The 14829-nt window shown below is 38.5% G+C and overlaps 1 protein-coding gene across 3 annotated transcripts; it reads right to left on the bottom strand.

Moving 5' to 3' along the window:
* Nucleotides 1-2440: 2440 nt before the first annotated feature.
* Nucleotides 2441-14523, bottom strand: GAR1 (GAR1 ribonucleoprotein). Of its 3 annotated transcripts, none has more exons than XM_032223534.1 (8): nucleotides 14425-14523; nucleotides 10402-10514; nucleotides 9456-9633; nucleotides 9220-9374; nucleotides 7147-7206; nucleotides 5256-5376; nucleotides 4007-4141; nucleotides 2441-2857 (listed from the first exon to the last, which is right to left on the bottom strand). In XM_032223534.1, exons 3-8 carry the CDS (start codon nucleotides 9622-9624, stop codon nucleotides 2844-2846), a joined length of 654 nt encoding a protein of 217 aa, XP_032079425.1. In that variant the 5' UTR covers nucleotides 9625-9633; nucleotides 10402-10514; nucleotides 14425-14523; the 3' UTR covers nucleotides 2441-2843. The 3 variants fall into 3 exon arrangements, with proteins under 3 accessions (XP_032079425.1, XP_032079424.1, XP_032079426.1); XM_032223533.1 differs by lacking the exon at nucleotides 14425-14523 and adding an exon at nucleotides 11458-11527; XM_032223535.1 differs by lacking the exon at nucleotides 14425-14523 and adding an exon at nucleotides 11335-11429.
* Nucleotides 14524-14829: the final 306 nt, after the last annotated feature.

Below are 14829 nucleotides of genomic sequence, written 5' to 3'. Positions count from 1 at the left end.
ATAATTATTATTCATATAGTTAGGGCAGTACAACAGAAAGCTATCAAACTAGGTACAATTAATGCATACACATTTTTAGGGATGTGGCGGCTCAGTGGCTAAGAGGCTGAGCTCGGCGATTAAAAGGTCTGAAGTTCGAATCCCTAGTGCCGTGTAACGGAGTGAGCTCCCATTACTTGTCCCAGCTTCTGCCAACCTAACAATTCGAAAGCATGTAAAAATGCAAGTAGAAAAACAGGGACCACCTTTGGTGGGAAGGTAACAGTGTTCCGTGCGCCTTCGGCGTTTAGTAATGCCGGCCACAAGACCACGGAAATGTCTTTGGACAGCGCTGGCTCTTCAGCTTTGAAACAGAGATGAGCCCCCTAGAGTCGGGAACGACTAGCACGTATGTGCGAGGGGAACCTTTACCTTTTATTTTTCCTCCTTTCCCAGTGAACGATACAGAACTCTTACAAATAATTTATTTTGAAAATTCAGAAAATCTGTAAGTATAAAACGCACATGGGATACCTTATACGCAGAGATCCACTCATATATACAGACAGCACATTATACATTTCCTAATGTTACAGAACAAGGAATATTTCGCATTGCAGAGCATGAATAGAAAATAAAAGTAGTCTGGAAGATTCTTTCTTCAGGAAACTACAGCCAATACTTGCAGTCTCTCTCAAAAGTATCTTATGTACCTGAAACAAGAAAAGCATCGACTAAGCCTTTCAGAAACCCAGCTGCTGCTTTAATTTATTCATTTAATTAATTAAAAAAACTTGGAGGTATGGTTCAATCAGTTCATAAAAGGTCTCTGAAGAATTTGTTCAGCCAATCAAGTTGTGAATTAATTTTGTTTGCCTTAAAGCCTGTTATATAAACTTTTTTTTAGATAATCAGACATCACACATACTGATACTTTTTTATGTTTTGTCATTTTGACATTTAAACCAGAGAGTTAAATACAAGATACAGTCATTTTCATCTCATATTCAGCATCGAACACATGGAAGTTAAGACCTTTGAGCATTACTCTGTAAAACTTTATTGGCCGCTGCATTAGAAATGCTAAAGTATTATATTTCAAATCCTAATTAAGATTTTAGAATCCTTGGTACTCTGAGTTTGATTTGTTTGCCTGAGACATTGCGTTACCCAACTGTTGTGGCTGGTCAGCTGCCAGCAGAGCTAGCTGCAGAGACAGAGGCAAAGCCAGGGTCTTCCATCCTCCCCCAGGTGGAGAGGCAGCCATCTTTGGGGGCAGATCTGAGTGAGGGGGAGGAAGAGATGGGGCCCATCCAGGGGTGCACTTCAAAAATTTCACCAACAGGATCTCTGCCTGATTGCTGGGTGGGCGTGGCCTAATCGGCCTCCTGCGCCACCAGGTGTGTGTGTTTTAGCCTTCCCCAGACGAGATTATTCTCAAGCCTCTGGGAGGGCAAAAACTACCTCCCACAGGCTCCAGAGGCCTTCCGGGAGGCCCATTTTTCCCTTTCTTGAGCCTCTGTGCGGGGACTGCACTTACCTCGCATCCAAAACCGGCCATGTGGAGACTCCTTGGAGAGACGGGGTGGCAGGGGAGGGGCCAGCCAGGGGTGGGATTTGAAGGTTCTCCAAATCGGCCATGTTAGCTACGGGTTCTCCTGAACCTGGCCGAACCTGTAGCAGCCCACTCCTGCTCCCCCCCTCATATGCGCATATGCGCAGAGAGGAATAGAGAGGAGAGCAAAGGAAAGCACTAAGCCGGCTCTCAGGGACACTAGTTAGCCCCTCCCTGACTGGGAAATAAATAGGATGGGTTAGGGAGTGGCTGGTTGTCTCAGACATTCATTTTTAGGATACAGCAAGCAATTCGGATTTCTAGATCTGAATCATGTCTGTTGGGCCTAATTACATTTGGTTTTTTGTTTATCCACATGAATAGAAGACTGTTCCTACTCTGTTTGAAAAGCAGTTTGTGTTTACTCGTGAGTAAACAGCTTATCATTACTTGCCAAGGCTGGGTAAGAACATCCACTACATAACATCATTGATACTCTGATACATTGATCACCAGATAATGTTCCCGAGCTGGGTAATGAAAAATCTGCAAGCAAACAAGCAACTCAAAGAGCACAAGGACTCCACAGTTCAATCCTGAGATAAATATATGTTTTCTATTGGAACTTATTAAAATACAATACAATAGCAGAATTGGAAGGGACTTTGGAGGTCTTCTAGTCCAACCCCCTGCCTAGGCAGGAAACCCTATACTGTTTCAGACAAACGGCTATCCAACATCTTCTTAAAAACTTCCAGTGTTGGGGCATTCACAACTTCTGGAGGGAAGCTGTTCCACTGATTAATTGTTCTGTCAGGAAATTTCTCCTCCGTTTCTTCTCTCCTTAATTAGTTTACACCCATTGCTTCTTGTTCTGCCCTCAGGTGCTTTTATATGTTTTAATACATTTGGAGTGGATCTATAAATTATTTTAAAATCAACTTCCAGAAATCCAAAATATTTTTATTTGACATTTTAAAGTAGACACCTTTGAAAGTTGTTATTTAGTTTCACTGAAGATATAAGGGGATAAATTCTTGATATTAAAAACAGTCCCTTTTAAAAAGTTTAAGAATAACCTTCCACTTAATGTCTCCAAATAATGACATAGATTGCAGGCCAGATATCTAGTTCTTAAAACTGTTGCATATTAAAAGAAACCTATGAACTTTTGGCATGGTAACACTTTACTCTTCAGCTAACTGTATGCTTAAAATGGTTTCCATTTTGTATCATTCAAGTTCATAAGAAGTCTTCTCTTTACATTTCTCTAATGAAGCCATAAATGTCCTGTTTCCAGCAGCTCCACTCAGTATCCTCTTCCTAATATGAAAATAAAACAAGAAAAATTAGATCTTCCATAAGATACAGGTAAAAGGTTCCCCTCTCACATATGTGCTAGTCGTTCTTGACTCTAGGGAGCTGTGCTCATCTCCGTTTCAAAGCCGAAGAGCCAGCGCTGTCCAAAGAGGTCTCCGTGGTCATGTGGCTGGCATGACTAAATACCAAAGGTGCACGGAATGCTGTTACCTTCCCACCAAAGTGGTCCCAATTTTTCTACTTGCATTTTTACATGCTTTCAAACTGCTAGGTTGGCAGAAGCTGGCACAAGTGACAGGAGCTCACTCCGTTACGCGATGCTAGGAATTTGAACTGCCAAACTTCCGACCTTTCTGATCGACAAGCTCAGTGTCTTAGCCACTGAGCCATCTAGATCTTCCATATCTAGTCTCAAAAAGATGTAAAGCTTGGCTGTGGCATTGTCTTTTATCTCACAACTGCTTGGATTAATTTTGATATCCCTTTAGTAAAATTCAACTGTAATTTTTCCAGAGTGACATTTTTTTCCACAAAAGTGGCAGCCAATAGTCCCCTCACTGAATGTCTCCTATACCACCACACCTAGATTATTAAAACAACAGTATATACAAATGAGTAGTTTCTTAACTGCACATCACTGTTAAAGTCCAGCATCACTGGATCTTCTTAAAAGTGCTGGATTGCACCAAAATTCTGGGAATTTCTGATCCCTGGCTTTTTAAATCTTCTATAACCCCATTTCTATACTGTCTTAATGTTCTTTATTATTTATCATAACATTGTTTTGCAGTATATTGGCATGTATTGACACATATTCATTCCCAATTAGCCAGACGAGTTCTTTAAGCATTATGATTGTTCATATAAGCTGTACATATATGCCTAAATACCTGTGCAACATGTTCTCATATTTTGCCATTGGTACTGGTGTTCACATTTCCCATTTAGGACACTAAACATCTATGATTAATAAGGAAGCTCTGATGACTTTGCAAGAAGTACTACATTTTCTTCTAAAGTTTGAAGGTCGCCAATTATCTGAGAAGCAGAGACCCTAAACATTGCACAGATAATACAGAATATGCCCACAACAAATAGCAAGATAGGTAATTATACTAAAAACAAATATCATTATGTTATGAATACACTTACCCCTAAATCCTCGGCCACCACCTCTGCCTCGTCCTCCTCTGAAGCCTCCGCCACCTCCACCACCTCCAAAACCTCTACTTCCTCCAAAACCTCTACCACCTCCAAAGCCTCGGCCACCTCCAAAACCTCGGCCACCTATAAACAAATAAAAGTAGAGGGGTGTGTGTGTGTGTGTCAAATGACTCTTTTACAGTATCCAGTGAGTGAGAATAGCACACAGAAAACAGAAGCCTAAATGAAACAGATCCATAAATCCATCCGTTAAAAAAGTATGCAGAAAACATTCATAAGAAATTGTAATAAGACCTTCGCTTATAGATAATGGAGCTCATTATCAGAGATAGCACCAGTCTTTAAAGCATGCAACTGCCTTTTTTTTCTTTATAAAAGAACTAAGCTGTTCCTAGGATGGGCCAGCTTAGCATGCAAGTAAGGCACTCCTTTTCATTTACTATCCTGCCGACTATCCAAATAATGTGACTGGGATGATGAACTGGGATTAACAGACAACTTAACCAGGGATTTGTCTTCCTGTGAAGAAAACTGAAATCAGCGCTCCCCTTCTCACTATGGTATTTTACACAACCGATAACATGGGGTTAATTCCTTTTTGCTATGGCTGTATTTTCAGCATCCTAAAACTATGTAGAGAGGTTAATTTTATGGAGAATGATATTCGGGATGCAGTATTGTATAAGACACTATTTTTTCTCTAATACGTTTACTTGAAAATGGAGGGGCATTTTATACACAGGAGGCCGAGAAGAGAAGGTGTGGTGGTCCATCCCCATCCTCCAGCTCTGCCAGACGAGCCTCTACCTTATATGCAGCTCTAGCATTCCTCTCTATTGTAGTTGTTTCCTGTATCACATTGCCGGCCTAGCTTTGCTCTCTATTGTTCCTGTGATGCATTTCCCGTGCTTGTATTACACTCTCTCTCTAATAAGAGGGCTTCTGCATAGTGATGACTTGTAGTGTGCTTACTTACTCTACATGAAACATGGGAGCATCCTATACATGGGGTCATCTTATAGACAGAAGAATACAGTTAATTCAGACTCATCTGTTCATCCCTGAATAAATTAAGTCCTCCTTCCAAATTACTCCATTCTCCTTCACATGTGAAATTTTGCGCAAATCCAATGAGCAGTCCTAGCTGCTGTCAGGACCATATTGTTTGCAATCTTTTAAAAACACTTTTTCCATTATTGCATAACTTGTTTGCCCTGTAAGAAAGAAGTCTACCTACCTCCGCCTCGCCCTCCTCGCCCTCCTCTTCCTCCCCGTCCACCTCTTGGGGCTCCTTTCTCCCCAGGCGGCCTTGGCAAAAACCTCTGCAGGGGGAGCAATTTTGCTGGGTCGATATAAAACTGAAGGAGGAGATGAGCGTTAGACTTTGCCGAGCTTTTGCTTTGGGCTTAAAGGTTGCTGTTTTCTTGAACCAATTAAAAATACAGGTAGTCCTCAAGTTACAACCACAACTGAGCCCAAAATGTATGTTGCTAAGTGAAACATTTGTTAAGGGAGTTGGCCTCATTTTACGACTTGTCTTATCTCGGATGTTAAGTGAATCACTGCATTTGTTAAGTTAGTAACATGGTCCTTAAGTGAAATTGGCTTCCTCATTGACTTTGCTTGTCAGGAGGTCCCAAAAGGTGATCACAAGATCCTGGGGCGCTACAACTGTCACAAACATGAACCAGTTGCCAAGTATCTGAATTTTGATCACATGACATGGGGATGCTGAAATGGTCATGTGTGAAAAATGGTCTTAAGTCACTTTTTTCAGTGCTGCTTCAATTTTGAACGGTCACTAAATGTAAGTCAAGGACTACCTGTAATCATGACTTATGGGATAAATTAGCCACATGTAAATCAACCCATACTTCTTTCAAGCACATCAAATATGCTTAATCAAAGACAATAGAATAGAATAACAGAACAGAACAGAATTCTTTATTGGCCAATTGTGATTGGACACACAAGGAATTTGTCTTTGGAAATTAGAAGACAATACAACACAGTACAATAAACAGGATGCAATCCTGTTTCCCAATCCTGGGAAACTTAAAATCATTTTTGACATCATACCTTTTTGCAAAATTGGTAACTTTTCCTTTTAGAAGGGGATTTTATTTTGTTTAATTTAAAAAATATTACTGCAAACAAGAGGCTGCAATTATTACCCAAATGAAAATAAAAAATGAGATTACTGTTCAGAAGTACTGCAGAGATAACCCTCAGACCCTCAGACAATCCAAGAATGACAAAGAGAATCAAAACAAGCACCAAAGGGCACCACTGAGCATGAGAGAATGCCGAAGTTTAGTAGTCATAATAGCCATTAATATAGTAAGTTACTTTTTCCCTGCGTGTCTCTGGATGTGACTGTGTCTGTGTGTGCCTTTGAATCAGTGTTGACTCCTAGCACCTACCTAAACCAGTCTCTGCAGTCTTCTTGGCAAAATTTTGGAAGTGGTTTGCCATTGCCTCCTTCCTAGGTCTGAGAGGTGGCGCAGTGGTTAAATGCAGCACTGCAGGCTATTTCAGCTGACTGCAGTTCAGCAGTTTGGCTGTTCAAATCCCACCAGGCTCAAGGTTGACTCAGCCTTCCATCCTTCCGAGGTGGGTAAAATGAGGACCCAGATTGTTGTTGGGGGCAATATGCTGACTCTGTAAACCGCTTAGAGAGGGCTGAAAGCCCTATGAAGCGGTATATAAGCCTAACTATTGCTATTGCTATTGCTATTGCTGAGAGAATGACTGGCTCAGTTTCTTTGTGCCTAGGATGAGACAGTCTCTGGCATTCTACTCCTAGTTCAATGCCATAGATATTGCCCTAGTGAATCAGCAGTTAATAAACCACTATTATTTTTTATTATTTGTTAAATCTATTTGCCACCTATCTCACCATGGTGGCTTACAATAATAAAAAAGAACAAAATGAAACGAACATAAACAAAAATAAGATGACAGAACAATAAAATACACAATGACAAAGAAACACCACAAGAATAATACATCAATGTGATAACACTAACAAGAAGGATGTAAGTTTCATACATGTTTTTAGAATTTAGACAGATGTTTATGAATATTTAACAGGCAGTAAGATAAAGGGAACATAAAGCAGGACTTACCTTTTGTAGTTTTTTGAAAGATGAAGCTTTCATATTTTCTGAGAGCTTAACTGAAAAGTACTTTCAAAGTGGCTTAAGGAAAACTCTTATCAAGATTTGTCACACATGTCTTTTTATCAATTTAAAAGTAAATCCTCAAATTTTATGATGATCCAATAGATAGAAATCTACAAAAGACTTTCTTAACCCATTCATGACAAGTCACTTACAGAACAAGAAATAGGAGAAGAGGAGGTGAAAGAGGGCACAAATGAGGTACAGGAAGATAACGTGGAAGAAAAATTGAAAATAAAATGCAGATAGAAGATTTCACTGGAATTTACAGTCACAAAGAAAAAGCAGGCAAAGGGGGAGATCCCCAAAAAAGAAACCACAAAACAGTAAGGAAGGGAGAGGAACAGGGAAAACCCTGGGAAAAGTTACTAGAATAAAAGTAAATACTCTGAAGAAAAGATACAATAACCACAAAAACAGGAAAAAGAAAAAGAAGAAGTTTAGGAAAAAGGGGGAGAAGAAGAAAAAGAATTAAAAGGGAAATTTTTGAGAGCCCAAAAGAAAATGGTTAAAAGAGAAAGAAAGGGGAAAGGAGTTACATTAGTAGACAAAAGAGAATAGCAGTAAGATTGTTATTGTTATGTAATTAATTAAGAAATAAAGACATTATAGTATATTGTTAAGTGTAGAAAAATTGAAAGAAATGCTCTCTATGTTTAAATTGAATTAGAAGATATATGTTGTTTATAGTAAAACATATAAATGGAGAAAATAAGAAATGAAAATTTGGTGTAACTTTGAAGGGGCGTTGAAGATATTTGTTATGTATTAAGCAAAATAACTATAAAGATGAAAATAATAGAAAAGAATAATTTGGTTGAAAGTGAAAACAAAACTATGATGTAAAATGGATTATGTAAATGTGAGAGTGTTCCTATAATATGTATAATTTGTATTAAAAAATTAAAAAATCTTGAATTAAAAAAGTCACCTCCTTGGAGTGATCATTAAAATAAATATGAAACACAGGAGCAACAAACTAACAGCCAACATGATACCAACATGATACATTCTAGATATATTGAAGATCCATATTTTAAAATCTCCCAACTATCACAGACATTAGAGTTCAATAACATAGGGAGATAAAAATAGGCTGGAATTACAGAACTCCCTACGTTTTTGTATTAAAAAGAAAGTACAATAGCACAAGCTTAGGGAAGAAGTCCTCCATTTCTCATGTCCCTCAAGGAAACACAAGGAGATTCCCCAAAGCAAGGTAGAGAGCCTAACTTTCTTTAAGAAGTTCATTAGTCTGCAAGTAATTTCTTATAATATAAAATGATCAGATGAGTCTAAGATTTTGCATTAGATTCCAAGTGCAGGACAGACTTCCAAAAATTAAATGCATTCAAAAAGGTTTTATTTACCAGTTAAAAATAAAAACCATGCTCTATGTCTCTCTCTCTTTCACACACAAATACATACACACAAAACTAGCAATAAAATTGAACATGACTAAAGGATTCATTTACACTGCAAAATAGTTAGATTCTTAAGAAAATATTGCAGTTTGTGATATCAAATTTGCAAGATAAAGGTAGAAAAAAAATAAACTTAGACTCTAAACAGCCAGCAAAATAGTAACTATATACCAACTTACATACCAACTGAAAAGGTCTGTCAATATTAAATACTAAGTGGAAAACTCAACATATATTCCCTTAGCTAATGCAAAAGTTCCATCCAACACCTTGGCTGACCTGGATCAGGTATCTGAGATCAATCCAAATCACAAGTTGGATAGGAGGCAATTAGGAATTCTAATTTCATTGTTATCCAGAAATATAAATAACTATATCTATAAAGTCTTTAGAAATTGAGATCAACCTGAAGAAGACTTTATTTTTTTACTAATCTAGAAGTTTGGTCAAACCAAAATGTCCAAATGTAAAACAGCTAATCTTCTCTTAAAAGACAGAATATGGTGGTACATACAGCTGAAACTGAACTTTTTATCTTTTCTTGTATATAAACAAATTAACTATTTAAATGCATTCAAAAGTACACAAAGGATACAAAGTCTCTAAGTTGCCCAAATATTTCATCCACTTTCCCAATCTGTTCTTTATTTTCTAAATAAACTGGTGCATTGAAATAAGGCACTCTGTTTTCTTCAGTGACACATTTACAAACAATATCATCTTCACAAGGATGCATAAACTGTCCAAGAACTGCAAAGAAGAAGGATTAAGAAATCAAGTTAGTTATATTCTCTTGTTTCTTCCAATTTTTCTAGTATTCAATATACTTACTAACTACACTTTCTGGAGGTCCTTGGTCATAACCGCCTCTATTAAAGCCACCACGTCCTCCTCCACGTCCAAATCCACCTCTTCCACCACCTCTTCCTCCTCTGTTGAAACCACCGCCACCACGGCTGAATCCACCACGATTATTTCCACCTCTCCCTCGAAATGACATGTCTTCTTTCTGTTCAATATGCATAACAAGTGTAAAAGATCAACTGAACTTCCAGTCACATGTATTAACCAGTATTATCAATTGTATAATACTCCTTAGGCTGCTAGTAGATAATATAGTCATTTCAAAGCAAGAAATAATTTAGCTATAAGTAATAGTTCAGGTTCACAGCAATTATAGAAAATATGCACTTTTTTACGCCCCTATAAAATCCTCCCTATGCTGATCATTTTAGAATAGAATAGGATAAGACATCAGATCACACCAATGTATTTTCAATGAATTAGCATATCTAATATATTGGTATTAAATAGCATTTTTGTCAGGCCTGTTAACTTCACAGGGTTAAAAGCAAAATATTCAGGGCAGTCAAAATCCTTTTTTATTTTTACCAGACTTCATCAGTAGAACTCATGTTAAACTAAAAGATAATCTTAATATGTAAAAGTAAGACATCATATCTTGCTTCTATTTCTGATCAATGACCATAATAAATGTTTTGATTTTGTTTCTAACATCTGGAGAGAATTATCTGTTGCAAGAAAAAGTGGTACACCTGTTCCACCTCTCATTACCCATAAACCTTTTCAAAATATCTTCTTTCTTATGAATTAGACTCTTGTACACCTAAAAGTTATCAAAAAGGGGTTTGTAATATTGTTTCAATATGCAAATAAAAAGCACAAGATACAATACTGTTGGCAATATACTTATCCATTTTTTTAAAATCCTCTTTTTACAAGTCAGCAAGAACTAACATAAAAAATGTCCACTCACCTCTTTTAGTGGTCTGAAATGCTATTTCAAATGACTGCAGTGAGACTTGTCTCTTCTAGTGTGTTGGAATACTGCAGTTCTGGTCACCACCATACAAAAAAGATGTTGAGACTCTGGAAAGAGTGCAGAGAAGCACAACAGAGATCATTAGGAGGCTAGAGGCTAAAACATACGATAAATGGTTGCAGGAACTGGGCATGCCTAATGAAGAGATGGACAGGTAGGTGACATGATGGCAGTCTTCCAATATTTTAAGGCTGTCATAAAGAGTGGGACAACCTATTATCCAAAGCACCTGAGGGCAAAACAAGAAGTAATGGGTGTAAACTTATCAGAGAGCCAACTTAAACTTAAGGAGAAATTTCCTGACATTGAGAATCAGTGAACGCCTTGACTTCAAAAGTTAAGGGTGCTCCAACACTGGAGATTTTTAAGAAGAGAATGGACAGCTATTCATCCGGAAAGGTAGAGTTTCCTGCTGGGACAAGGGGTTGGACTGCCAACGTTATTTTTGTACTCTAACCAACGGAAAATGTGTAGAAGGAACAGGTGAGATAATGCCGTGTGTGTGTGAGAGAGAGAGAGGGGAGGGGAGGAGAGATAATAGAACAACTATTTCCTGAACCTCGTAGCCTTATTCTGTGCGACCTTTCTTAACCATTTTTTTCAAAACGCCAATGAAGCTCAATAAATACGCAGCCTTGGGTCAAATCTAATTCGGGACTAAAACTCTCTAAGTCACTCGTGAAGAACTCCCACTTTGGAAGTCAAAACGCAAAAACAGATTATTTTTTTAAAAGTACAACTCTGCCTATAGGATCGATGCTCTTTTCATTCAATAATTTACTCTCCTAAAAGTGACGTTACATTCTCAACAAAACAGACACACACAGCAATCTTACGCGTGTGTATGTATCACAGTCAAACACACACATGCACACTTTGATCTACGAAGGCACCAAGGAGACTTCGGGAGATGGCAAGGCAGAAGCAGTCCCCGTTCCCAGGCAGACCTTCCCACACCCATCCCCAAAACCCGTGACGGCTCCCACCTACCCGAAACTTGTCCCCTTTCCCACGTGGCCGCCTCTCTTTCTCAAAAGCGACGCCACGGCTCACCTTTGATGATCTCAACAAACTGCGCCAGCTACTTTGACCAATCCCAACCCTTCTGCAAAAAAAGACACCGCCCACCAATGATCATGTTTCCGCTTCACTATAATTATGTTTTCCAGTGTGTCGTGCAAGTAATTTGCAGCCAGCTGCAAGGCATGGTTCACGCTGGAGCAAATGCACAGCCCCAACTACTACCCCGCTAATATCTCTCATGGGTACCGGTTGTTGAATCTACCGTTACGGTGGTGGTTCGGTTGAATCCCTTCTCTTACACCTATGGAGGTTCTCGGTCATCCAGGACATGGTTGTCCCAAAGGTGCTTTTTTTCAAGAGGCACCTGGACTTTCTGCTTTTTCTTTTAAAGACTTCACGTTTCTTCTGAAGAGCTTGAGAAGCGAAACGTCTTCCAAGAAAAATCAGAAAGTCCAGTGGCCTCTTGGAAAAAAACAAAAGCACCTTTGGGACTTCTTTCACACCTTTCCATAATGATAGTCAAAGAAGGCTCATTTTTCTTCTGTCTTACATGTTGAAGGTGGATCTGAGAAATGCTAATTTCCTCCGCATAATAAATTGAAATTTTCCAAGTAGTTGAAGATACATAAATGACTTGATTTCTGGTTTATGTGAATAAACTACTTCATTCTTCATCGGTTAGCCTTTTGTCGTGCCTGAATTTGGTTGTAACTCATTGATATTTTAGGTTTAACTTTAATTTATTCTTATGTTGTTAGTTTACTCTAGGATAGACAATAGTTTCAGAATTCATTGGTAATCACAATTTTATGGGTTTTTAAAATGTCAAATCTAATTATAAGTATTCATTTTAAATCCTAATCTTAATATAGTGCAGTGCTGTGTTGTGTATACCTAAATATGTTACACTTGAACAGCTCAATCTGATTACATGTTGCGGTCTTATCATTTCTCCTTTTTAAAACAAATATTTGGCACTAACATAGTGAGCATTCAATCCCACTTTTTGATATCACTATCATTCTGGTACAAATTTTTTATTTATTTCTTACAGCATGTGATCAGTTCTGTATAAATACTTTCACTCTCTATATTTTCTTAAATCCTTATCCATCACCTGGCCTGCCCAAGATCCATTCTTGTTTATACAAATAATGGTCTATTCATATTCAGCACCTCTTTTATCACCCTGGTATCTTTTGCTAATTACTTTAGTCTTACCTTAATACATCAAATTTATCATGTTTTTTTATTCCTTTGCGAGGCAAATGCTTGAACAGACTCCTGCTTAAATATCTGTTGTAAAGAAGCAGATGCTAACCCCCAAATGTTGCTCACAAATCTTCCTATAAAATCACTGAATGGGCATATGAAGATTACTTTACACTAGAAGTCAAAATTTGCAATAAACATCAACCTTTTGCTTAGAATACAACACAAAATCTATTGTATGCAACTGCCTCATAAAATCCTACTTGTTCAGAATCATAATCTAGAAGCCCATATTTAAAGAGAATTAAATAAAGGACTTCATAATGATTTTTTAAAAAGATTTTTTTAAAAAGAAGACTAATTGTAGACTAATAAGTCTACAGCCTACACACACAAACACACACACACACACACACACACACACAGACAAACTAGTATTTCCCTGAAAGCTCTGGTTTCATGCCTAAATTCAGTTTAAACAGAAAAGGAGAGCTGGGTTTTGCCAGCTGGCACATTCTCCTGATTAAATATAGCATCTTGTAGTTTGTTTTTTAACCTGGAAGCCAGAATGGATCCATCTGTAAATTTCCTTAACTTGCCCCTTATTAAAACTGTATGGACAGCATCACTTTCTGCTCTGTGTATCAAGGTTGAATAGGACTGGACTATTGGGCAAGCTCAAGTAAGGCCAACGTATTTTTGATCTAGTCTAGTGCAGCAGTCCCCAATCTTTCCAGCTTGACAGCCTGGCCTGACATTGGAGGTGACGACGATGTGAATAGCAGGTGCATGCACACAAGCCCTCTGCTTGCTTATGTAAGTGGAGGTTCGTGTGCATGTGCAAGCACCCTGCACTTATGTGAGTAGAGATTTGTGCTTGAGTGTAAGAATCCTCCACTCGTGCAAGGAGTTTCACACTTTAGCACAAGTCCTCTCTGCTCAAACACCCTCCACTCACAAGAGCTTGCCCATTTCTCTAGTGCCCTGGTTTCAAACAGACCACGGCCTGGTAGTGAGCTGCAAGCCAGAAGTTGGGGCATCAGGCTAGAAAGAAGGAGACCATGGTTCAAGTCCCACCTTAGTCAGGTGGGTGACTTTAGACCAGTCACTGTTTTGTGGGAAGTTATCATCCAGCCCTCTCCCAGAAAAATGAAATACTCTAGGAAATATTGAAAAGGCAGAATATTTCTCTGGATATGAAAAGAAAGAAACATGTTTTAAAAGACAGAATAGTTGCCTGTAGCTTCCTGCCCATCCCCACTGTTAATGGGCCATTAAGGCCAAGCTAGTCCACTTTTACATAATAAAGACTTCTCCACTCCACTGCTGTAGGGGGAAGGGATTAAGGAACTTTACCCAACTGATCACATGGCATCTGAGAACTCATCCATATCTGGATTCAAAACACAGCCTAGAGAGTAGCCCCTGCATGGCCCCATGGAGTCTGACAACCAATCAGAATACATTTCTTACACAGGAACAGGAAACAAGAGGTGGGACTAAACAGGTTATAAAAAGCCTAGCAAGCCCCTCCCTCAGCCCTTCTCTTCTCCACCAACATTGAAGCATGTGATCACCTTTTCTGTTCAGGGCTCAAGCCATGTGGCCCTGTTCAATAATAAACCATCTTTCCAAGCAGCATCCATGTCTCCAGTGTCTTTTCCCCACTTGGAGCCGAACCCAGAAGGACATTTCTTTCATCAGTTTCTCAGACCAACTCACCTCACAGGGTTGCTATTCTGGAGAAAATAGGAGGGGGAAGGTGTGTTGGTTATGTTCGCTAGCCTGAGTTGTTTGTAAAAGTAATAAAGATGGGATGCAAATAAATGAAATAAATACATTCAAGGACGGAGGAGAACATGTTTAGCCCACAGTTTTCAAGTGTAACCATAAAATATATCATTAATGATTTACAGCCTATTCAAAATAAACACTTTTTAAAAACTTCCACTGGTAAGAAACCTTTGATATATGCAAATATAAAGTTAATCCATCATCCAAAGCTGTTTAACACCAGCTGTTTGCAGGTAGTTGTTCTTCTGTGGCTGCTTTTCTTTCTATTTTCTTTTGCCTACCAAGGAATGTGTAAAGTTTGTCCCAGGATTATATATAATTGTGAAGTAATTA

Source organism: Thamnophis elegans, chromosome 9, assembly GCF_009769535.1.
Source record: "Thamnophis elegans isolate rThaEle1 chromosome 9, rThaEle1.pri, whole genome shotgun sequence".
NCBI lineage: Eukaryota > Metazoa > Chordata > Lepidosauria > Squamata > Colubridae > Thamnophis > Thamnophis elegans.
Note: the sequence above shows the minus strand (reverse complement) of the source record. Positions and strands in the feature narration are given on the sequence as shown.

Coding starts and splice junctions, on each gene's coding strand:
- GAR1 (XM_032223534.1), bottom strand. CDS start 9,624: ATGTCATTTCGAGGGAGAGGTGGAAATAATCGTGGTGGATTCAGCCGT. Junction 7,207..9,219: donor TTGGGCAACTTAGAGACTTT/GTATCCTTTGTG, acceptor CCACTTTGAAAG/TACTTTTCAGTTAAGCTCTC. Junction 4,142..5,255: donor GCGAGGAGGGCGAGGCGGAG/GTAGGTAGACTT, acceptor ATTTGTTTATAG/GTGGCCGAGGTTTTGGAGGT.